At 39.4% G+C, this 23,854-nt stretch overlaps 1 protein-coding gene across 6 annotated transcripts in view; it reads left to right on the plus strand.

Annotated features, from left to right (window-relative positions):
* The window catches only part of atp11c (ATPase phospholipid transporting 11C (ATP11C blood group)), a 40,874-nt gene extending 17,554 nt beyond the window's left edge, over positions 1-23,320 (plus strand). Inside the window, exons 3-31 of one of the 6 annotated variants that reach the window (XM_085427596.1) lie at positions 618-707; positions 5,013-5,093; positions 6,663-6,770; positions 7,510-7,638; positions 8,072-8,160; positions 8,697-8,747; positions 9,162-9,226; positions 9,317-9,398; positions 9,485-9,635; positions 10,210-10,407; positions 10,938-11,108; positions 11,535-11,743; positions 11,904-11,975; positions 12,077-12,150; positions 12,258-12,361; positions 12,468-12,649; positions 13,421-13,687; positions 13,849-14,020; positions 14,135-14,237; positions 14,349-14,494; positions 15,297-15,356; positions 15,996-16,123; positions 16,636-16,771; positions 16,858-16,923; positions 17,084-17,187; positions 17,321-17,477; positions 19,550-19,655; positions 20,638-20,669; positions 20,946-23,320. In XM_085427596.1, coding sequence (XP_085283722.1) covers positions 618-707; positions 5,013-5,093; positions 6,663-6,770; positions 7,510-7,638; positions 8,072-8,160; positions 8,697-8,747; positions 9,162-9,226; positions 9,317-9,398; positions 9,485-9,635; positions 10,210-10,407; positions 10,938-11,108; positions 11,535-11,743; positions 11,904-11,975; positions 12,077-12,150; positions 12,258-12,361; positions 12,468-12,649; positions 13,421-13,687; positions 13,849-14,020; positions 14,135-14,237; positions 14,349-14,494; positions 15,297-15,356; positions 15,996-16,123; positions 16,636-16,771; positions 16,858-16,923; positions 17,084-17,187; positions 17,321-17,477; positions 19,550-19,651 — 3,297 coding nt within the window. In that variant the 3' untranslated portion in view covers positions 19,652-19,655; positions 20,638-20,669; positions 20,946-23,320. Of the gene's footprint in view, positions 1-617; positions 708-5,012; positions 5,094-6,662; positions 6,771-7,509; positions 7,639-8,071; positions 8,161-8,696; positions 8,748-9,161; positions 9,227-9,316; positions 9,399-9,484; positions 9,636-10,209; positions 10,408-10,937; positions 11,109-11,534; positions 11,744-11,903; positions 11,976-12,076; positions 12,151-12,257; positions 12,362-12,467; positions 12,650-13,420; positions 13,688-13,848; positions 14,021-14,134; positions 14,238-14,348; positions 14,495-15,296; positions 15,357-15,995; positions 16,124-16,635; positions 16,772-16,857; positions 16,924-17,083; positions 17,188-17,320; positions 17,478-19,546; positions 19,656-20,637; positions 20,670-20,945 lie in introns of all 6 variants that reach the window. The other 5 variants (XM_085427581.1, XM_085427588.1, XM_085427604.1 and 2 more) reach the window with 5 other exon arrangements.
* The last annotated feature ends 534 nt before the right edge of the window (positions 23,321-23,854 follow it).

The following is a 23,854-nucleotide window of genomic DNA, read 5'->3' on the forward strand; positions in this document are numbered from 1 at the left end:
GGCATTTCAACACTATCCCCATGCACTCCACAAAAAAGGGCTTTATTCTTGTTTCTGTGCAAAGCTGTGTAGACGTGCTTTGTTATTGACACAAGGTTACCAGCGGGGTATCGTTGAGAGGTCTCTCAGGGAGTTTTGCAGATAAGTGTTGCTTCAGCGCCGATGATATCAACAGTCATGGCCACTTAAAAAAAAAAAAGAAAACACAAAAACAGTCACCCACCTCGTAAGTTCATTGACTCTGCATTCAAGGGTAGCCAAATATAAGAGATACATATCTAATCTGAATCAGTGGAATACCTGTGGTCCCCCAAGGCCTGTCTCCCTAGTTGGTGCAAAGAACAGAGACTATAAGCTATTGAAGTTGCCTTCCTATTTTCCTTCCCCAGCTCAAACAGAATAAACAAATACAGGACTGTGGATATTGAATGTCTCTAATCTCTCTTCCTTTGCCAAGCCTTTCTTTAACTTTCCTGAGTCTGGTTACAAAACATGGTAGAGTAGAAAAACCACAGAGCGCAGAGCAACAAAGAAAGTCCACATGCAGTTTTTTCCATTTTTTTTTTTCTGTGATTTCATGTTTTTACATATGTGCTTCCTCTTTTCTCCCCCAACAGTATACAGTATGGAACTTTCTACCAAAGAACCTGTTTGAACAATTTAGAAGAATTGCCAATTTCTACTTCCTTATCATCTTCCTGGTGCAGGTAAGGGCAAGCTTTGTCTGTCTGCCAACTCAAACAGTGATAAGTGATATAATCTTTTTAAAATAAGGACTTCGTGGGTGCCTTTTGTTTATTTGATGGTGTTAATTTGTAGTCAGGTCCTCCGTATGAAGGTTAGTTTCGGGCCGCATTATGTTTTTTTTTTTTTTAAATTAAGTCTGAATAGATCAGTGTAAGTGATCGACATGCTGACTGTGTTGCCTGCATAAAAAAGGGGTGTGAGAAACTACATCCATGTGCATGTAGCCATAGCAGGTGTGCAATAGTAACAGGATAAGTGTGTGTACAATTATAACAGATGTGAAACTGCTCTACCTTATTTCCTTACTGGGCGTGTTCATTGGCGTGAACTGCAGAAAGTCAAAAAAAAAGTTTATATTGAAGGCACACTGATCAGTACAATTGGTCATGTTTAAATGCCTTGCTTTACTACGCTCCCTTACACCCTGCTCAGGTTATAGCGTTATGCACAGTCTGTCATTTAATCCTGTTTATAACTTTCAAAGAACATGAAAAATTCAGCATTATGGCAAGTCATCAGCAGTTTAATTCAACTAACTCATTCATCCAAGATCTGGTCTCACATGGTTTTCAAGTAAAACGGAAAGAAATTTGAATAGTTGAAAGTTGCTTCTCACTTTGTCTGAGAAGCCCATTTTAACAGGTTTGTAGTACTCTCATGCTAATCCCTGAATTTCTTTTTGTGTCACTGTTTCCTTGGTTTGTCTTGTCCGTGCTTAATTACTGGAAACTGAACTGGTTGAGGACGCTAACTAATAGACTTCAGCTGTACTCTTAAATGACTTCTCTCCTCTCTGAAGATTTGTTATATACATCTGCTTTTGCTCTTCCATTACCTCTTCCTAATGATCCATTTTTGTGGTCCATGGAAATGGAAACTAACTGGTTTCCTTTTAGCGATAACCTAAACTATGGCAGCAAAGGAGCCGTCTAGTGTAAACAGGTGCTCGTTTTAGACCTTGTCAAGAAGGAAGTCCTTTCTCTCGTCATGGACTCTGAGCTTCTGTTCCCAGAAACCCAATGTTTCAGTGTCAGAAATGAAATTAATCTCAAACAATATCACATTAAGTGTAATATTCATTTCCCCCAGTTGTCTGGATTAATTCTATATTATATATATTATTCTGTATTCTGTCTTAGCTAATGCGTATGAATGCTGAATTTTTAATTTTTATTGTATGGAATTAATGTGAGAAGAATCAATGTATGTATGTGAATATGAGGAATTTCTACCTGTGATGTGTTCATTTTACAATGTTTGTGTGTGAATAAATGTATATGTGTGTGTGAGCTTGTGGATGTTATGTATGAGTCAGTGGGTGTCCTGGGTGTTTACCCAAGCTGCAGTGTGGTTGGCATTTCTCCACTAATCCAGTTTCACTTGAGGGGTTCCTTATCCTAACCACTCAGTCTTTCCTATGCAGCTTGCTATTATATTAGATAGTGTGAAACAGGTACACAGATTGTGCGCTCATTTTGCACTTGGATCTTACAGACAGAAATAAACCTTCACATTTCCCCCGAGAGGCTTAATGCAAATACTCTACCAACAACTAAATGTCATGCATCCTCCAACTCTGTTCTATCCTCCTTTTGTCTCACATTGTCATTTGGTGTCTTTCTTTCTGTCTTTCTGTCTCACATAACCTCCAATTCGCTGCAGCGCTGCACTGCTGACGTCAGCAGCCAGGAAGCCCTCTGTACATCTGAGTGCCACAAATAGACACAGGCTGATAAAAAAGCACCACTCTCCTATAAATAGCCCTGCGTGTCTTTGCTTGAATTTGATTGAATGGGAATAGAGCACTGTGAGAGAGTGGGAGAAATGGTGTTGAGAGGGTGAGAGAAAAGGAGAGACCGAGGAGGGTGGAAAAAAAAAAAAGAGAGGATGAAGGGGTGGGAGGATGCGAGGACCCACTGCTTTGGGACCCCGGGGAACTGCTGTCTGTCTCTCACTCTGACACACTTCCCGGCTCAGATGAAGGGCTTTCTGCTGCCCCGTTCTGCTGCTGTGATATCACACCAGCACATCAGCAGCAGTACACTCTTATTGCTGTGATTTTTTTCTTTTTTTTTGGCTTTGCATTTGGTGCAGTGGAGGCAAGTGTGTATAAAGTTGGTGGCGGTTGTTCTTAATGGGTGCAGATGAATTGATAAAAGGTTGAGTATATGAATGTTTTATTTTTCTTAGGGGTAGCTGTGTATATAGTGACGTTCTGCTATACTTAAATTGCCACTGAGCCATTGCTGTTGTATAAGTAGAGGCACACGTGCTTTCCAAAAATGTTCCAAGAATTTGTCCATGATATTCCTGACAATGGATACGTTGTGCTGAGTGAGATCAAACTGCATGTATGTTCAGAAACCACCTGGGGCTACACAACCTTGATGTTTTTAAATCACCAAAACAAGGAAGCACCACTTAGTGGTTTTAGTATTAAACACAAATAAATTTTTTTTAAATTATAGCTAAACAGCAAAAATAGTTTAAGCAGGTTTAATATAGATGCATTAAATTTCAGTAAAAAACCCGTCTGTTCCAAAAATGGAGGCTGTCCTAGATACAGCTATGTCTTCGAGGCCTGTCAAGTGATTTGAAATTGTATTATAGTGTGGGATTAAGGTTGTTTTGTGTGGGTTTTGTTGATGAACAGATAAAATGCCACCATCAGCTCTTTCTTTTTTAGTCCTCTATTGAACAGTGGCTAAGGATAAATCAAAATCAAACAACTCTGAGGCTGAAAGTTGGCTTTGTAAAGCATTTTCTTTATACTGTGGTAAACCTTTGCTGGGTTTTGCCATCTGGCTGCTGCATCAGAGAGACGTTAGTTTCTATTTTTCTTTCTGTGATCAGACAAATCTAAATCCAGTCATGTGAACAAGAGGTGATGGACATTAAAGGGGGCCTATTATACTCATGTTCAACTCCATATTTTTATTACTGATCTCTACTAGTTTAGCATTTCATAATTCAAAGCTCAAAATAACTTGCAATCTTATACTGGGCATTGGTGCAAATCCTTAGGTTACCCACTATCTCAAACAAGCTGATTTAGCTCATCTGCCTTTAGGGGTCACCTTCTCTTTAGTCCAGTTCTCATTGGCTGCTTTTCTCAAGAGACACTTTCATGACTGTGTAGCTATCTAGTCTTAAGATCTAAAGATTCTTGAAAGTATACCCCCAAATACTCTTGAATGATTGCTGGCTCTCCAACACATCAGGCCACTGCGGCAATATTAATACTTTTGTCTCACCAGAATAGCTACAAACATAATGCACTACTCTAAATCTTCAAATGGTGGAGGTGAACTTGTCTGTCTCTGCTTTGTAATTGATTTATCCTTTAATGAACTGTAATCACAGTAAGGTTCGGATGGATTTCTAGTGCACTGCCCTTGTACTTTTATGAGTGTGTTTTTGAATGGGTAAAGTATGTGGATCTGTGTTTGTGTCAGACAGTGCTTACTAAGTTTGCTGCCATTTTTATTTAATTTTCAGTTCAAGTGCAGTTGAGGAACACTGGAGACTGCATCAAAACATATCCTACTTGAGCCGATGTCTATCTGACACTTTGTAATGCTCCTGGTCAGAATATGAATGAGCTGGATGTGCTGTAACATCCAGTCTGGCTCATGGGGAGCCCAACTGCATTCTGCAGGATCAGAAATGCAAGCGTAAATCCTTCTGATAGGTTTAGGTGACATAAACACAAAGAGCTTTCTGTTTGCTGAGATTTTAGCTGGGTGCCTTGTGAGCCACTGCTCTTAAGCTGGATGTTTACCTGATCCTCACATTCTTATTACATACATGACTTATAAATGCAAAAAACCAAGTCTGATCCCCATACTCTACCTCTAGATTCTCTCACGAAATCCTCAGGCAGGTAAGGTCGGTTTGTCAAAGCTTTCTGCTGGCCCTCTTCCATGCCTTGGCAGAGACACAGTAGTGTTGGAATGCCTGCAGATTAAGCACTCTATCCCTGGCTCACTTGATTAAAAGTTCCGTGGTCCAGAACCTCCTTCTCTCCCCTCCAAAATGTAAATGTCTCCCTTGTGTTCCCTACTGATGAACAAATATGGGAAGTAGTAGAAAAGGACTACACCCTGCATTTAGAGGGCCTGCCTCATCATGCAAACCGTTACCACACATTGCTGCTGTAGGAGGACTCTCTAGTGATGTATGTAATACATTGGCATTGAAACAAAAAAGCATATGTTTATTGCTGAGCGTTAACATTGCGTTTCTCTTTTTCTTCTTCCTATTAGGTGATAGTGGATACCCCCACCAGCCCAGTCACCAGTGGCCTACCATTATTTTTTGTGATTACAGTAACTGCTATCAAGCAGGTAAGATATGTTCCTAATGAGAGTAAGTTTTGGTAGCAGTCACTTTATTGTGATTTTGTTTTTTGTTTTTTTAAATAGCCGTGTCTTATTGTCCTCCTTCTCTGTATAACACAGCCCCCCTTTCTTCATAACTGCCTTGGTGTGATTTTTGTGTAAAGTACGTGCCTAATGCTCTCTTGGGTTTTGTATTAATGTGCTCTGCTGGTGAATTCTGATTGGGGTGTAGATGAAATAGCCTCTAGGGGAGTGTTAGCAAATGAAGAGAGAGAGAGTCTATTTCAGAGGTACAAATTATCAAGGGGAGTATCTGTTTCTTTGACTCTATTGCTTCCCTGTCCCAGCTTTAGATGTATTGTTTTAAGATTGGCTTTTTAGTTAGTCTACAGCTGCGGCTTTGAAATGCACAATAATGGGTGGATTTCCTTACAATAATATATGGGGTGCACTGATAACACATGTCCGTGTTCATTCACGGTAGTGCTGTTAGTATATTTTTTCACACTGGTTTATACTGTGGAGTTCTGTGAACAAGGCTCAGGCAGTTCCTCCACACATAAAGACGGTGAATGAGATGGTGAAGATAAGGTGTTACTCATGCTTAAATAGGTCTTTCCTCTCGGGCTGTATACTTCCTGCCAGAAAGTTTGGAAAAATAATTTCAAACTGACTTTTGAACTAAACTGAGTCCAGGATGAAGGAGAGGGATGATCCTATTAATGCAAACTGAGTGTGGCAAAGCACTGGCAACAGAAAAGGACGATATAACACATGGAAAAGAATAACGAGAAGCCCGTTAAGAACTAAATGATTCTCGATAACCTTATATAAAATGTTCATGTATTTAAGTGAAATTTTTGTTTAACAGAGACCAAGACCTCACATTTTTGGTTGTGTGAACTAATTTATATGGCAGATGCTTCATTATTGTTTGTATTTTTGACTGAATAATTATATGGATAATAATAATAATAATAGGAATAAGAATCTTTGCATCACTAAACCAGACTTGATCCTCCTATTATCCTGTAATCCTGCTTTTTGGCTCACACTCAGCCTTGGCACACATTTTGGTTTACCCCTCTATTCTCATCTCCTCCATATCCATCACTATCTTAGAGACCTCATAAAGTCCACACTTGGTTTTGTGGCTCTTGCTGCTGCAGCCTTTGAAATTATCTTTTTACCTGACTCAGTATTATTTCATTTTATACTGTTTCTCTGCACTGCTGGACAATCACCATCTCATTCTGCTGCTGTAGGCACTTCTATACGTAATGATGACATGCTGGATGTGGAAATTTAATTGTATGAATTGACATTCATGTTTTATACTCTTCCATGGAAATGACGGATGCCGCTTGTAGTCTGCTGAAACTTCTTTCACCATTAAGAAGCCGTAAAACATTCAGGGAACACCCCTTAGTTTGACAGCTAGTGCTGTACTGTGTGCCTTTTTATTCTGACATCAGTTATAACTGTCAGTGTCCCATAGGTACAGATGTCACGGAAAAGGTTTCTACTTTTTGTTGTGCTAAGCAATGCTATTCTGATTTTGATATATTGCCACAGGGATATGAGGACTGGCTGCGGCACAAGGCTGACAATGAGGTGAATAAGTACCGAGTGACAGTGCTTGAAGATGGCCGGAGGATACAAAAAGAGAGTGAGAAGATCAAGGTACTTTGTAGCAGCAGATGCATCCTAGCTGAAGTGAAAAATAAAATAATTCCTCCAATATATATGCAGAGAAAGGCTGCTGGCAGCTATACAGGACTTTTTGGGATATATGCACAAGGGAGAACATAGTCTCCTGAGCTGATCTGATGCTCAGACATGTTTGTAAAGGCAACTTATTTATCCAGTGCATTCTACTTTTAAAGACCTATAGTTGGCTGGCTCACTTTAAGTAGCTTTCAGGATTTTAAAATGAACAAATTTTGTATTTGGTCATCTTTTATTTATTTATTTAACTTTATTACGGTAGAGATCTGCTCGTACAGCTGACACCACTCGGCATACAGCTGTCAATACCAAAGCTTTGTTATGTGTTGTTTATGCGTTGTATAAAACAGCTGTTCCCAGCACAGGAGCCAACATAAGCTTACTGCTAGCTACTTTTGCTAAAATAAACATTTAAAATACAGGCAGGTTTTTGTCACTGCTTGGCAGTCCAAACCTGAGCTCAAAGAAGATTATGGATTGTTCTTGTTTTCACTTTTAGTATCTGGGTTTTTACTCACTGATCACAACAACTTCACAGGGACCTGGCAGTCATATGTATTTATAAGTCTTCTTAGTGATAAAAGTAATTTAAAGTTGTTTGAACTTCTGCCATTCATCCTGTGCGCGATTCTTCTGAAAAGAGGGAGAAAGCACACCGTGTCTTCACAAATGGTCTTTGGTTGTGTTTCTCTAGGTGGGAGATGTTTTGGAGGTGGAGGAAGACGAGACCTTTCCCTGTGATTTAATATTGCTGCAGTCTAGCCGAGATGATGGCACATGTTTTGTTACCACAGCAAGTCTGGATGGAGAATCGAATCATAAAGTAAGATAAGTGTATTACTTTTCAATCGTTTTGCATAGAAGAATTTGAATTAAAAGTAGTTCCAGATGAAGTTATAGTTAATGTGCGTTCATTTGATTAATATTAGGTAATAAGAGAGGAGGAGTGGATGTAGAAGAACAGTAAAGAATGCATTTGCACTTGCCTAGATACATGTTAAAATAATTGTGTAGTTATAATTCAGGGAATCTTGATTTATTTTCATTGAATGCTGGTCTCACTTTAAAGAGGTTTCACTTTTGTTTAGTTGCCAAAATTGTGTTCCTGTCTGTTTGTGCTCGAGTGTATTGGTATTTTTTCCTTCTTAATTTTCCGTTTTGTGTGTGAGTGAGAAGCAGTGGAAGTTAAAGCGATCAATGACCTAAGTTGGTCACAGCTCACGCTATTTCTCGGTCTGCCTCTTCTACTTGTCCAGACACACTACACAGTGCCAGACACAGAGCGCGATGTGGAATCTCTCAACGCCACCATTGAGTGCGAACAGCCACAGCCTGACCTTTACAAGTAGGCAATCATCATGTGGTCCCAACGGATTTACACTACAAGCATGTGGTGCTTGTGATCTGCTGAGGAGTGGATTAACTTAATGCCAGATTTAAAAAAATGTCTTCAATGACTCTGATATTAACATGCAGATTGTTAAAAAAAAATGTTTCGGCAAGCCATAGTGCATTTATGGGATAATAACTTGGTCTCTCCAAGACGAACTTAATTCTTACTTAAGTGTAGTTCTATGTCTAAAGACAATATGTCTATATAGGTCAACTTTGGGGCAAGCAGTGAAACTATTATAATTTAAAATCATACCTGAAGATGAAGGCGTGAATATTCCGAGCTAATGAAAGTGACAATATGGCTGACTACAAGTATTAGGCAGTACTCTAAACTTCTAGATTTTAAGGTCAATGAATATTTAGCTTTGAGTAATTAATGAACTCAGAAAAGATTCGAATACCTCAAGTTCAGATCTCTTCCACTCTTAACACAATAGTTGCTCACAAATCACTTCATCTGTTTGAGCATATGCCGTTGTGTTCCAGGTTTGTCGGTCGTATGCACATCTACAAAAACAATGAGGAGCCTTCGCTAAGGTGAGAGCACTCGTGTCCAACCAAGTCTGCATAGTTTAAAGAAACAAAATCTAAACAGTTGTTTATTTGTTTCCCTTTACATAACCAGCAAATCATTATTTCATTGATCCTTTATAGCAGTCAAGCATTAAAATAAAAACAGACTGGCAGGGATTTAGCCACTGCTTCCAAAGCACTCCCACAGGCATTTATCATTGACTGCTTTGTAATGACCATATAAACAAATGCCAGTGTCCTTCTCAAGAACACTGGAACTGGTGTGAGCCCAGACTGCAGGCATACTGTGTACTGTCACTGCGTATATTAGAGTGGATGCCAGCTTCCCTGCCAGGTTTCCATTTAGAGGATAGAGAGGTGTGGATTCCACAGCAACTGTATGACTAAATAGGTGGATCTACTGATGTGATTGTGCAGGTCACTGGGCCCAGAAAACCTCCTGCTGAAAGGAGCAACTTTAAAGAACACTCAAAGCATCTGTGGTAAGTCAGTAATAGCTTTTTTACTGGTACCATATTAAAGATGGCTCGATATCTTAAAGACTGATGTCTTTTCTTATTTTCTTTTTTAAGGTGTTGCAGTTTACACCGGCATGGAGACAAAGATGGCTCTTAACTACCAAGGAAAATCTCAGAAACGCTCTGTTGTGGAAAAGTAAGTTTACAGGGAAAAACAATATGTATAAAACAAGTCTAAAAAATACATTTGATACTCACTAATTTGAGTTTTTATGTCTACAGGTCTATCAATGCCTTCCTTTTGGTTTACCTTTGCATATTAGTGAGCAAGGCCTTAGTGTGTACTACACTTAAGTATGTATGGCAGAGCAAGCCTGGACAGGATGAGCCCTGGTACAACGAGAAAACTCTGAAAGAAAAGGAAACCAATCTGGTGAGTTTGCATTTTAGAAAACTAATGAAAACAAACATTATAGGAAAAAAAAAGGAAAAGTGACTGAGGAAAATAAAACATGTCTAAAGCAGAACTAGAAGAACAGCTGTTGCAAGAAAAATGGCTAATATGGCTTGTTAGATAAGTTTCATCATACTGTTATTGTGTACTACATACATACATACATACATACTGAGGCCTATGTTAATTCAATAGTAATTATTATAATCCTTAAAGGGCTGCTGAGGGAACTCTATACATAGTTTTAAAGTTCTTATAAATGAGCAAAATGGCCACTGTTGCCATATGATGTAGTCCGTTTCATGTCATCTGTTAACCTTCTGCTTTAGCCCGCATTCAACATTGTGACTGCCATTTCCTCATTTTTGTTGCAAGTATAAACAGTGACGTCTAGGACTGCAGAATGGTTTCTTAGAATTGCTTAGGTTATGGAGAAAATGATGCAAACCGCAACTCACTCTTTCTCTCTCTATACATATAAATACAGTGTGTATATATATCTCTCTATATATGTGTAAATATATTATGTGCCTCTTTGTTTTTTTACCAACAGTACCTTAACATGTTCACCGACTTCCTGTCCTTCATGGTGCTCTTCAACTTCATCATTCCAGTGTCCATGTATGTGACCGTTGAAATGCAGAAGTTTTTGGGATCGTTTTTCATATCCTGGGATAAAGATTTCTTTGACAGTGAAATTGAGGAAGGGGCACTGGTCAACACCTCGGACCTCAATGAAGAGCTGGGACAGGTCAGAAATATCTGTCATTATGCTTTCTGTAAACTCTGCATTTCTGTGTCCAAAAATTTTCAATTATATTAACTAAATTCCTCTATTGTTTATAAAAACTCTAAAGCTTTTCCTGAACATTTCATCTCCAGCATCTCTGAACGATGTCCAGATGTAATCTGTAGAACAATCACTAGCACTATGATGTAGTTTTCCATCCAAACAAGTTTATATTTTATACTGAATTTTGTGTATTTTAAAAAGCAAAACTTCTACCCGAGACTAATGTAAGTGCTTCTTTAAAATGAATTTTCCTTGTTTCATTTTTATTATGGCACTGCTGACTTAAAGGGCGCTGCCATAGATCAGTCACACTTGGTTTGCCAGATGATTATTTGAGTTAAAGGTGATGCTCCGTTAAACTGATTAATGCAGTGTAATTTCCTCCGGGAAGTAATTGCCTAATATTATTGTTGGAGGCTTTTAAACGAGAAACTGAATTCTTATGGTTTTGGAAGTGTGTGTCATTTTTATTTTCATGTTGCCTGTAGGTGGAGTACGTCTTCACAGACAAGACGGGGACCCTAACTCAGAATAACATGGAGTTCATAGAGTGCTGCATTGATGGCCACCAATACAAGTACAGGGATGCGAGCTCGGAAGTGGACGGATTCTGCGTTACAGATGGACCTATGAACACAGTACAACAGAAAGCTGGCAGGGTGAGTGTTGTGGTGTCCCGCCATCTGTTGTAAAAGTCATACAAGGATTAACATATGGCCATTACATAGCTCGATGCCCAGAAAGGCCCTTTATTGGTCACCCTGGTACATTCTCCTTGACATGTCGACATATGCGCTATAACATAGCGGAGGGAAGGAGCTGCATGCTCCTGACACGAGTGCTTGATAACACTTCACAGACTATTGCACTTAATTACTTGTGCTGATAAGGGGTCAGTTTGGTTATAAATTCTAGGCGTTATCCAAACTCCAGCTACTGTATATAGCTCCTTGTTTGGTTGTTAATAATTAAGTAAAAAAAAGATTTATGAATTTATTTTAAGGTTTATGAATGAATTTTCTACTTGTAAAGCCCTACATTTTTTTTTTTAACAGTATTAAGCCACGTTTACGTAATTTTCATAGGAAAGGGAAGAGCTGTTTCTGCGTGCCCTGTGCCTGTGCCACACAGTCCAGGTAAAGGAGTCTACAGAGCAGGGTCAAGGTCAAGATGGACGGATAGACCAGGTGGATGGATTAATGGTAGATGGACAAGTGGTCCCTCCACTGCAGGAGCAGAGGGGCTTTATAGCCTCCTCACCTGATGAGATTGCTTTGGTCCAGGGTGCAATGAGGTAAGAGGTTGGGTGTCATGACTCAGTGATTTCAGGTGGCTATTTGACAAGCACACAGTTGGAATTGATAAACCTAAGGAAAATGTAACTGGTATAATTTCGTTATAATATTTTTTGAGAACATAAAAGCCATTTGTGTTTTGATTTGTCTCGATCTCAGGTACGGCTTCACATTTCTTGGCCTCGAAAGTAAAACCATGAAAATTCTCAACAGGACAAATGACGTTGAAATGTAAGTTAGTCATTTCTTGGAATGTCTTTTCTTTTTTTAAAATCTCAGTTATTGTTTGTATTTAAATTACATCTTTTATTTCCTCTGCGTACATCCTTTAGGTATGAATTGCTTCATGTGTTGAACTTTGACCCAGTCAGAAGGCGAATGAGTGTAATCGTCAGATCAATATCAGGTGAGCTTAAGGTTACTGTCAACGTTATTGGAATGCTAATAAAATAGCGTTGGCCAGCACATCCCTGATGCTGGGTGTCTGTATAATAGTGTGTTTTTCGTGCCCAGGTGAAACACTGCTCTTTTGTAAGGGAGCCGACTCCTCCATCTTCCCCCGAGTCAAACAGGAGGAAGTTGAAAAGATACGCATGCATGTGGAGCGTAATGCAACAGTACGTGGTGGAAAACATCTCGTTTTCCTAAATTTCCAACTGTTGGAATGATTTCATTGCATAACATTTTGGCTTTTATAACATCAGCTGCTATTTTACTGTTTAGGATGGTTACCGGACACTGTGTGTGGCCTACAAACATCTTACTGCTGAGGAGTATGACCAGGTAGATTCAGGATTAAGGGAAGCTAGACTGGCTCTGCAGGACAGAGAGGAGAAGCTCATGGCTGTTTACAACCAAGTGGAGACTGGAATGAATCTAATTGGAGCTACTGCTGTTGAAGATCGGTGGGTGCTCACACAAAATGTATAACTGTGATGCTCTTAATTGTGAAACTGCTGTGTTGAAACCCCAAATATGTTGATTCTGTTCATCTGGACGTAGTTTTTTGTGTTGAAACCTGCTGAATATCCTTAAATCCACATACTTGTGCTGTTCTTGCCCCTTAATAAACATCAGTGCCAAAAGGAAGAGGAGTGAGTGCAAAAGCACAAAAAGGAGTGCAAAAGCCTGTGATGAGCATATCACCAAGCCTTGTCTGGACTTGCTCTTTGTTATGTTGCTGCAATGAGTTAATTCCTCCCTTTGGGGATGTTTTAAATGTCATCAACTGTCACTTTTTTCACCATGTATGACTTTGGCTTTCTATTTTCATCTGATTAGTTTGATATCAGCTAAAAGCCCTTCTTTTTAGAGCGTTTTAATTTAAGCTCACACTGCCATCTTGTGGTTAAGTTGTGACCTACAATCAAAGATTCCAGCTTTTAAAAATAGACTGCATAAATTGCAAAAGTTTAGGTCTAAAACACATGCATTGCCTATAACAAAGGAAGTAAACATATTCCTGAATCACCATTTATTCATCATTTAATACACAAACACTCACACTTTTAAAGGACCACGCCTTCCCAAACCATTATGACATGAAATTTGGTAATTTAGCTTAGCTTTTTTTTTGTTTTGGTTTTTTTTAAACACATGTATATAAACTATACATAATTGTAGGCATTCTTGCTGCTAGTAGTCATAATGATCCTTTTCTATTTATTATTCTACAGTCTTCAAGAGGAGGCAGCAGAGACTATGGAGGCTCTGCAGGGAGCAGGTATTAAAGTGTGGGTCTTAACAGGAGACAAGATGGAGACGGCCAAATCCACCTGCTATGCTTGCAGATTGTTCAAGAGGAACACAGAGCTGTTGGAGCTAACAGTGCGTACTCTAGAGTCTCCAGGAAAAAGGCGTGAGGACCGACTGCATGACCTCTTGCTCGAGTACCACAAGAAAACTGTACAGGATGCACCACCAGCAAAGACATGTGTTGCCAGGTTGGCACCTTAGATTACAAAAGCCTGTGTGCTATGTACTGACATTATTCTGATTTTTATTTATTTTTTTGGCTTTTTATTAGGGGGTTGTGGGGCAGTAGTTTAAAAAAAAACAAAAACATTAGTAACGATTAAACTATTTTGTCTACTCTGTATTGCAGGAATTGGTCCAGCCAGGATTATGGTTTTATAGTAGATGGAGCCACTCTGTCGATGGTGCTCAACTCATCCTCTGAAAACAACTTACATGACTATAAGGACCTATTTCTACAGATATGTCAAAACTGCACGTCTGTGCTCTGCTGCCGCATGGCTCCCTTACAAAAGGCACAGGTCAGAACAGTGATTTAATAAGCTGAGAAATAAAACTGAATTGATTTCTTTCACAGTGAAAGATTATTTCTGATTTTATTCAGCTGTTGTGCCTCTGTATCAATCTATCTATAGATAGTTAAAATGGTGAAGAACTCCAAAGGCAGCCCAATCACCCTTTCCATTGGAGATGGAGCCAATGATGTCAGCATGATTTTGGAAGCTCATGTAGGCATTGGTAAGAAATGTGATGATGTGATGCTGAAGCTGATTTAGCCATCTTTAATTACTCTTCTATGTGTAGTGGAGTGCAGAAATGTGTAATTTGTTTTGGGCCTTGGTGTTTCAGGCATTAAGGGGAAAGAGGGTCGACAGGCGGTGAGGAACAGTGATTATGCCATCCCCAAACTGAAGCACCTCAAGAAACTTTTGTTGGGACATGGGCATCTCTACTATGTTCGCATTGCACACCTGGTGCAGTATTTCTTTTATAAGGTAAGTGGAGATTCTGTGTCCAGGAGCACTAGGAGCACCCACTAGAGCCTGACAGATATATTGTTTGACTGATATTAGCTTTTTGCTGATATGTCAGTATCAGCATAACATGACCATAATATGGGTCTCAATGTTTTCCACCAGTTGTAACTTCCCCTTTGTGAAAACACATGTTTGGAATGCTACAAACACAACGATCAGGTGCTCAGAGTGTAAATGACTAATCAGCATCTTGATTTGGAAATAAAACAAGCTAATGTTTAACCTGCATGGTTACATTTTGTCAGATAAAAAAGGTTTGTGATATATGTGGGCATTTCGTGTGCCTGAATGAAAAGAAATATTGACCCATACATTGGATTTGTAAATCAGTAAATACCAGTTTCAATCTTAAAAATCCTATATTGGTCAACATCTAGTACCCACCAAAAGCCATTTGGTATCTTTACACTGGTGCAGTGGTTAGCACTGTCACCTCACAACAAGAAGATTCTGTGTTTGGATCCACTGGCTGACTGGAGTTTGCATGTTCTCCCTGCTTGTGCGTGGCCTCTCACTGTATACATTGGCTTTCCCACAATCTAAATTGGCAGGTGTGAACGTGAGCACGAGTGATTGTCTCTTTTTGTCAGTCTAGCCATAGACCGACAACCTTTAGCTCCACCGCAATCCTGAATCCTTGATAAGCAGAAGGAAATGGATGGATACACACACGCTCATACACATATAGTCTTACATGCGAGACTGATTTATTTAGGTTGAACTCTGTATGACCCTGTTTTCATTCTCTGTTCGCCTGCAGAATCTTTGCTTCATCTTACCACAGTTTTTGTACCAGTTCTTCTGCGGCTGTTCCCAGCAAGTAAGTATATCTAATTGAGGTTCAAAGACATTCTGAACATGAAAGGAAGTAGTGTTTCCTAAAATCACACCTCTGTGTGCTCCCGATTGCTCAGCTCTTGTCCTCACAATCCCCTTTCCTCACTGTCCCTGGGATGTATGCACTTTGTTATCGTCATACAATATAAATAGGCAAAACTCATGCCGGTCATGTTGTGCCACCACGAATACACCATGACACAATATGGATATTTTGGAATCCTGGTGGCATTTGTTTGTTTTCCTAGTCTTAGAAAAAAAATTAAAATAGGGGAAAAATCTTATGGAAATTCTTTTGAGCACAAGGATTCATTTTATTATTCTTATGACATCTGTCATCCTTTTTAAGATCACCGAGTGATTATATTTTTGTGTGAAAGGTGAAGGTGATTTTCTTTTCTTTTGTTGTTTTTTTTTTTTTTGGTTTCCCCATCATGCCACTGGTCTCTGATATAGATCTTTCACAAGCACATGAAAGATGTATATAAGCTTGCTCATGACGTGCTCTGTGCTCAAGTTATGGTTGTGTGTATGAGTTGTGTCCTCTCTGTGATATTAACCCCTCCTCCTCCTTACCAACCCTTCCCTCGTCAACCTTTCCTCCTGCTCCCATCCTCCCCAGCCCCTGTATGATGCGGCCTATCTGACGATGTACAACATCTGCTTCACCTCTATGCCCATCCTGGCTTACAGTCTTTTCGAACAGCATATTTCCATTGAGATGCTCCTGGAAAATGCTACCCTCTACAGGTAAACTGGGATATAAAAGTAGATGTGCTTGTTATGTTCTGTCCTTTCATCAAAAATCCCACAGTAATGGAGATTAGGAGATTCTTTTCTTAGGTTTTAAATCTAGACTTGGAAGGATTTCTGTGTCTGTGCAACACTTCACTATTTAAAGAATTGGTAACACTATCCGGAGACTAATGTGTTTATTTTGAATTTAGGTACAGAATTATATTGTATACTTTTACTATACAATACAATATTGTTACTAAATAAAGTCCTGGTTTGGGTTCAGGCGTAATTTAAAAGTAAAAAAAAGTAAAAATAAATATTTAATGAACAGGTTACAAAGTTCTTCTGGTGAAGTTGAGTTAACTAATTCTGATGGTAGCTCATTTGTATTTACACAGTAACTTTTTTGGCCACCATTAATATGTTATATAATGGTGTTGTCCTTTTGTGTGATAAACAGGAAATGTTACACAAAGACACAGTAAGTAAATAAATTTGTTAATTTTCCTCTTTCAAATCTTTAGACAAATCGGTAAGAATGCCATGTTACGGTGGGGACCATTTCTCTACTGGACATTACTGGGAGTCTTCCACGGCTTGGTCTTCTTCTTTGGTGTTTGGTTTTTGTTCAGCAACCCAGCCCTGCAGGATAATGGCCAGGTTTGATTTAAATCCACTTCTAAACAGGTTTCATATCTACAGTCTCCTAACTACAACTGCTGATTGTTTTATTGTTTTGACTCTAGGCTTTTGGGAACTGGTCATATGGAACGATTGTATTCACCATCCTTGTTTTCACTGTAACACTAAAGGTAAGCTCTACCCCTGTTTATTTTGACATTTATAAAACGTCTATCATTAGAGTGGACATATGAGTTTGAAGTAGATATTTTGTTAGTCATGTCTTTTGCAAAGTTCTTTTATATGTGTTTTAAAAGATCTCTTACTACTTTCTTTTCTCCAACATTCTAGTTGGCTCTGGATACACGGCACTGGACATGGATAAACCACTTTGTGATATGGGGTTCCCTGGCTTTCTATGTGTTTTTCAGCTTCTTCTGGGGAGGAGTAATATGGTTAGAATTCAACTGAGGATTAAAAAAAACAAAAAAACAAATCTTATTGTAGTCATTTTAGTTGGCCTTTTCATTCTAGTCAAACATGTATCTCCTCCAGACAGTATAAACTGAAGTGTCATCTCTCCCCCAGGCCTTTCCTGAGACAGCAACGGTTATACTTTGTGTTTGCCAACATGCTGAGCTCGGTGTCAGCCTGGCTGGTCATCATCGTGCTCATCCTGCTCAGCCTATTGCCAGAAATCCTCTACGTGGTGCTCCGCAAGCCCCGCGGCCCTTACGCTCGACAGGTAGTGCTATAACTCTCTCTCTCTGTCTCCCTCTCTCTTTTCTCCCCCTCTCTTTCTCTCTCTCCCTTCCCTTTATTCGTTCTTTTCTAATTATTATTTTTGCTAATGGTTATTTTTGTTGATGGAGCATATGTTTAATATATTTTAGGTTGAACTGATAGAGGTTTATGAAGTACTGTTCAGGGAAGGATTTAAATCAAGGAATTTTAATGCGATTGCTGATTGTAACATTTGCATGGCTTTGCTAACATAGAGCAATGCAGATCTTTACAGAGCTGTTTGCCTCTCTTCACACTTCCTTTGCTTTGGTGTTAGATCATTGGGAAGAAGATGGTGGGAGGGGTAAATTACATCTGACCTTATTCAGAAGTGGAAAAAAGACGTTTGAAAGCACAAATATCTGATCTATTACAGCCCTCTGCTGGCTATTTAAAGCATGACGTACATTATGCAGGTTTATATTAGGGGGTCGGTTAGCTTGTCATATATTACGTTGCACATGTTTGCCAAAAGCTATGAGAGTTTTAAGAGATATGTTTAATGAGAGAAGAAAGGGTTTGAAAAGAAACCTAAAAAAACAAGCCAACCACCCCCAAAACATATTTTGTGTACCAAGAGATAATTTTTTTAAGTGTCTGTGCATCTTTAAAATTATGCCTGTTGTTGAATTATTTCTGAAGGCTGTTTTTATTTAACTTCCACCAGAAGTCTGCCAGAGGCATATTTTGTCATTTCAGTGGGCTCTCTAATGTGTTTGCAAGCAGATGGAAATGATTGGTGGTATTCTTGCTCTTTTCTGTGGGTTTTTTGGTATTGTGTCTAGACTTGATTTTTATTCCTTTTTTGGATGGGGGAGAAGTAATAAACTGAATGAGAAGTTTTGCTCATATTTGTGGAGAGCCACATAACTTGCAGATTTGTACAATATTCAGGACTTGCGTACGTATGGTGCACATATTTTTATTTTTTAGGCTCATTTTTCACCTTTCCTACTTTTCCTAACTAGTGCTAATGCTTTGCTCTTTAACACACTCATAAGTATCTCACCCTCTTATTTCCTTCTCTCTTACTTCTCTGGACAATCCTCCCTAAAGATGAAACATCGCCTTCCTTCCTCTGGGACATCCACTATCTTCATGTTGTCACAGACCGCTAGCTCTCACAGCTTCTCATGGAGTGACTGAGGTCTCTTTTTCTTTGTCAGCTTTTATACTTCAGAATTTCTGTGTCTGTGCACCACTTGCCTGCTTCCTACTTCTGTGTCCTTCCTCTCCCACTGTTTCGACTCCTTTCTTCACCTATAATAACTCAGGCTGCTGTTTTGTAGATTTTAATAGTCCAATTTGCTTGGACAGATTAGGTCAGACATTTCAAATTTCTGATGTACTGTGTCACATATCAGGAATGCTATCCTTGGAAGGCACCATTTTAAACCTTGACTTGAGGGATTTTCTTTTTTGTGACACTGGGAAGAATGGCACGCTGCCATCTCTTCCAGCAGTGTGGAGTAGGACAGGTTGTCCATGCTAAAAACTTGCTGTTAGTCTGCCATGCTTGTCTGCCTAGTTGTATCAGTCAGTGTCTCCTCCCAGCTGCCTTTGCTGCTCCACTGCCTGCTGCCTTCGCATGTCCAGTCAGGTGGCTGCAGCACATCACAGCATCCAAACGTACCTGCATGAGGCCCAAATTCACAACCTCATCCTGGATCCTCAAGCCTGACAGTGTGTGTGTGTGTGTTTGTGTGAGTGTGCGTTTGTATATGTCTTAAGACATACTTATTTTGTGAAATTTGCAAGAATAGTAACCCTATATTATTTGAACCTATTAAAAAGTCGACTAAAGGGCTTCCAAAACGGATCATTCCTAGAAGGGTTGTCTAAAATGGCTCCTGGATTAATTTTCATTGTCTACATGTCTACTTTGAAGTCTTTCTGAATGTATTTAATTGTTCTTTGTTTATATATTTATGTCTGTGTGCAAAAGAGAGCACAAGATGGTGAGAAAGGCAAAGTATGTATGTGATTATCAGCGTAGTGTCGTCACTGGTGTCTCTTGCCTCACCCTTCTAGAAGAAGCTGGTTCAGTCAAGCGCAGGGGGCATCCAGTCACCCCGGTCGTCAGCCAGGCCCCTGCTCATGAGAACCTTTTCAGATGAGTCCAATACTGTCAGTTAAACAGGTACCAGCCAACTTTCAGGCCATTTAAGCCAATCAGTGATTTGCTCCCCCAGTCAACCAGTCCAGCAGCTCTCTCATCTCTAACTTTGAGTTTTAACAAGGAAATCAAAGACGGTAGCATAAAGGCCGCATTTATTTAGACTCTTTGTGTTCTTGTGTGTTGTGTTAGGCTCATATTGGCTGGCTGAAGAGATGCACTTTTCCCATGCCTCTTGTTTTGTTTAATCATTTCTATTAAACTGACCAAATGGTGCACTCACTTGATATGTGAAAGCATCCATTGACCTAATCTTTCAAAAGTTTTTTGTTTTTTTGTTTGTTTTTTTTGTGCAAGCTCGTGCTCCTTTCAGCCTCCCTTTCGATGCCCAGCTTGTATTTACCTTTCTGCATGCGCAGATGTGCTTTCAAATCCAAATTTTTATTTCAGCCTCTCGCATTTTTGGACCTTGTAAGAGTGTCTGTGTGTGAAGTGTCTGTGGTGGTTTCATCCTCTTTACCCAACAGTGTGAAACAGCAGGGCTGGCCTATGATTTTGGCCCCATTTTCTGAAATATATGTGCTGTTTGTAACAATGTGGTTTAATCATTTGTCGTGGTCACTGTCTTCTGTGTGTATATCCAAACCCTAATTGGTCGTGGCTGTCTGCTTACTGTTTTATATGTGAGTGCATTGCATGACTCGGTGCATGATGTGATGTTGGCATAAGCTCTGCCCAAATGCTACTTCATGACAGGGGGTAGACGAAAAAAATACCAAACACAAAAAAATGTAAACACCGCGAATAATGAAAAGCAGCCATTGTGTTGTGATGTTGTGCTAAATATCCTTAAGTGTTTACATTTAGTTTTTGTCCACCCCCTGGATGAAGGACTGAATGTTGCACATATCTGTCACTATTGACCATCGTCTCTGGTTGCGCAATTTTAGAAAGAGACTGTATGACAGCTTGCAGAGTTTAACTCACATTTCTACTTTCCCTGTAGCCATCATTGGAATCCCTCCTACAAACATCAAGGTAAACAAAGAGTCAGCACTAACCTTCTGTATTTGCTTAGTGTCTCTGCTGAGCTTCAGAAATTCAGTAGACTTGGATCAAATCGGGATCATTTCCTTTATTAATTTCTTTTTTAATCTGGTGGAGGAAACCGGTGGCATTGTAGTGACCTTCATGTTGTTAATCACTGCTTATTCATTTGGGGTGTGATTTCAAGGTGTCTCGTCCTTGTCCTCTTGTTGGTATGAACTTATGACGAAGACATCAGGTAACATCTGCTCACCCAATCCTTTTCAGATTGCAGCAGTAATGCCACTATCGTACAAGCATCTAAAGGAGCGCGACTAAAAGGCATCGAGGACTCATAACAGTCACGTCAACCTCATTCAGGGTCCCGTACCAAGGAAGAACGTCTGCCATCTGAAAGGAGGAGATGGAAAAAAATCAGAAGAAACGCGTTCGGTCCTTTGAGAGGGTTTAAAAGTCTTTTGACTTGTGTGTCTCCTTCTCCGTCCTTCGCTGTCCAACCTCAAAAAGCAGCCACCTCTCATGCATGCTTACAGAGCAGTGCTCTACATTCTTTTATACAGTATCTACTTAGACCCCAGGCATGAGTTTTCTTTCTTTTTTTTTTTTTTGTACCTTACTATAGAAGCGAATGCATACATGGCTGCCTTGTCAGTAGCTCTATTCATCTGCTGTTTTAACAAGCAGCTGAAATATCCACTTCAAGAATGCTAAATGTGCATGAAAGAAGGCTCAAAAGAGCTCCACCAACGTTTAGTCTCTGCATTCTACAAGCTTTTTTAATATATTATCAACAGTTTCAGAGGTTATTCTACTTTAGTGTTATTACACTTTTCAACTGTTAAGTTTTAAATTGTTTCAAATATTTTAGTAAACACACTCCTCAACGGATCCAAATCATTTGGGATGAAAAGTTACTGAATGTGATTTCAGCCCAGCTCAGATCAGCTTAACGACTGTTAAAGTGGTTTTCTGGTTGTAGATGTTTATTTGTATCTAATAATGCCATTTATATTGAATACTAAGATATGAGGGGTCAGCAGAGGTCATATCAACCCTCAGTCCAAAAACTGCGTGTGTTTATGTAAGGCTAAGAAATGCATTAGAGATTTTAAGGATATTCTGGCAATGAGACATTGCTTGGAGCGTCACCTCCAATATTCCAACCTCAGAGATAGTTCAAGAGAGTCAGATTTGAATGAGAAAGTTAATATATGTACAGTAGTATAGAGATATATTGTTAGCATCTGCTCGAAGCCAAAAACATGAACGCAATGCGATCAGAGTCTGTCCGCACTCACGTGCCCTAAAAGTGATGTTTTGTTGTATGGGTGTGACACAAGTGTAGGGCAAATGCACTGGGTGAGAATAGCCACAAATGCCTGTGTGTAATGTAAACCAGGATTACTTGAAACCTTACTGATGTAGTTCTGTTAGACATTTTCTGCACTATTAAGGAAACTGGTTTCTGCATTGTGTAGATGGTCACCAAGGCACATGAATATATGCCTGAGCGCACACACGCACATATCAGAGAAGAACATTACACGAACAGTAACCACCTTACACATAATGTCACACATGTACTAGAGCCTAAATGAGGTATTTGTATTCTTAGCCATTTACAAGTTTGCTTATTTTGTCTCAGTCAGGCTGAAGTTGGGGATTAAAGAAAACCAGCTTCATCGGAATAGTTAATGCCACTGTGAGACTCTACTCTCTGGAGTGGACCGTTCGGCCCCTTGTTTCTTCCTTTAACTTGTGTGTAGTGCTTCATACATTCCATTTAAACATAATTACATGATTTCAGACACTTTTGATGATGCTTTGGTTTGTTTCTTTTTCCCCCCTTTCTTTTCTTCACAAGTGTATATTGTGTACTTTGCATATTTATTAAGTAAATGTAATTTGACTCACAAATGTTATATTTTTTATTACTTTCAGTTTTAAATTGTGGAGCGTGTTCTGCTTTGTGTCATTTTAGTTGGCCTGTTTTACTACAGCTCTGTTGTGAGACTGTGCCAGTGTCATTAAATAGTCAATTTTATCTACACAAAGGCAGGCAGACCCTCCTCTGTGAAGACATTCAGCATCCCAAAAATTAGCCTCGGACCCAATGCCACTACTTTTTGTCTGGTGGTTTAACTGCAAGTTGAAGTTGAAAGCGATCATTGTTACTGATTATTTATGTTTAGATGCCAATCTGTATAGAATATGTCTTTATGATGATTTTAACTACTGCTTCGCTGATCTCTGCTCAAACATGCTGTGTATTAAATCTCCCTGACTGTAACCTAAATAGCTGTAAAAATAAAATTTAAAAAAATCATCTGCACAATGGCAAATGCAGCTGTTAGGCCTAAGGGACTTTAAGGATTTATATGGAAAGCAGGGGTTTTGTTTTGTTTTTGTTTTGTTTGGTCACCTAAAGACCTGTGCCAGAGATAACTGGATGTAAGATGATTCACAGAAGGGGCTGCCTGCTTTGTTACCAGATATAAACCTTTAAGTTACATATATATGGAAAAAAGAAATGCTATTTTCGAAGCTTAAAATGTGTTCAAATCTAATTTTGCCTGTCTAAATTATAAGTAAAAAGAATGGATTGTATTTTTAATGCAACCTTTTTCCAGCCACTTTTTTTTTATAAAATCAAAATGTTAAAAAAATAAGAAAAAAAATAAGCACGAGAGGCTTTGTGGTTGCGGACCCTGTCTGTGAGGGGTGGAGGTGGGCACAGCAGCAGTTCTGCACAGCAGGGACATCTTGCCACCTCCAGCCTTTTGGGTCTCCAGCTTCAACACTCTAAACCTCCAAGCTGAATGTACCTCTTTGAAAAAAAAATTATATTAAAAACCAGATGTTGTTCTTTAATAAAGCAGAATGTTTTGAAGATATACAAACTGCTTTGTGCTGCTTTGCACCACATGTTGTGTCAGCAGGTTTTGTCTGATGGAAGATCTGAATGTGTGTGCCTGAGAGGGGGGGGGGGGGCTGAGAGGCTAAGCTGGATCAGCTGAGTGACTGCTCTCCCACTGCTCCATGCATGGCCTCGGATTAAAAAAAACAAAACATTAAATCGCCGTCACTGTATAGGAGAGATTTACATACATGCATATTTACACGTTTTCTGCACTCTGCAGTTGATCTATTCCAGGGAGTTGTGGGCTGAGCTGTGG

This window comes from Rhamphochromis longiceps, linkage group LG2, assembly GCF_057381845.1.
Source record: "Rhamphochromis longiceps isolate RC_006_pf linkage group LG2, R_longiceps_female_GT1.1, whole genome shotgun sequence".
NCBI classification, from domain to species: domain Eukaryota; kingdom Metazoa; phylum Chordata; class Actinopteri; order Cichliformes; family Cichlidae; genus Rhamphochromis; species Rhamphochromis longiceps.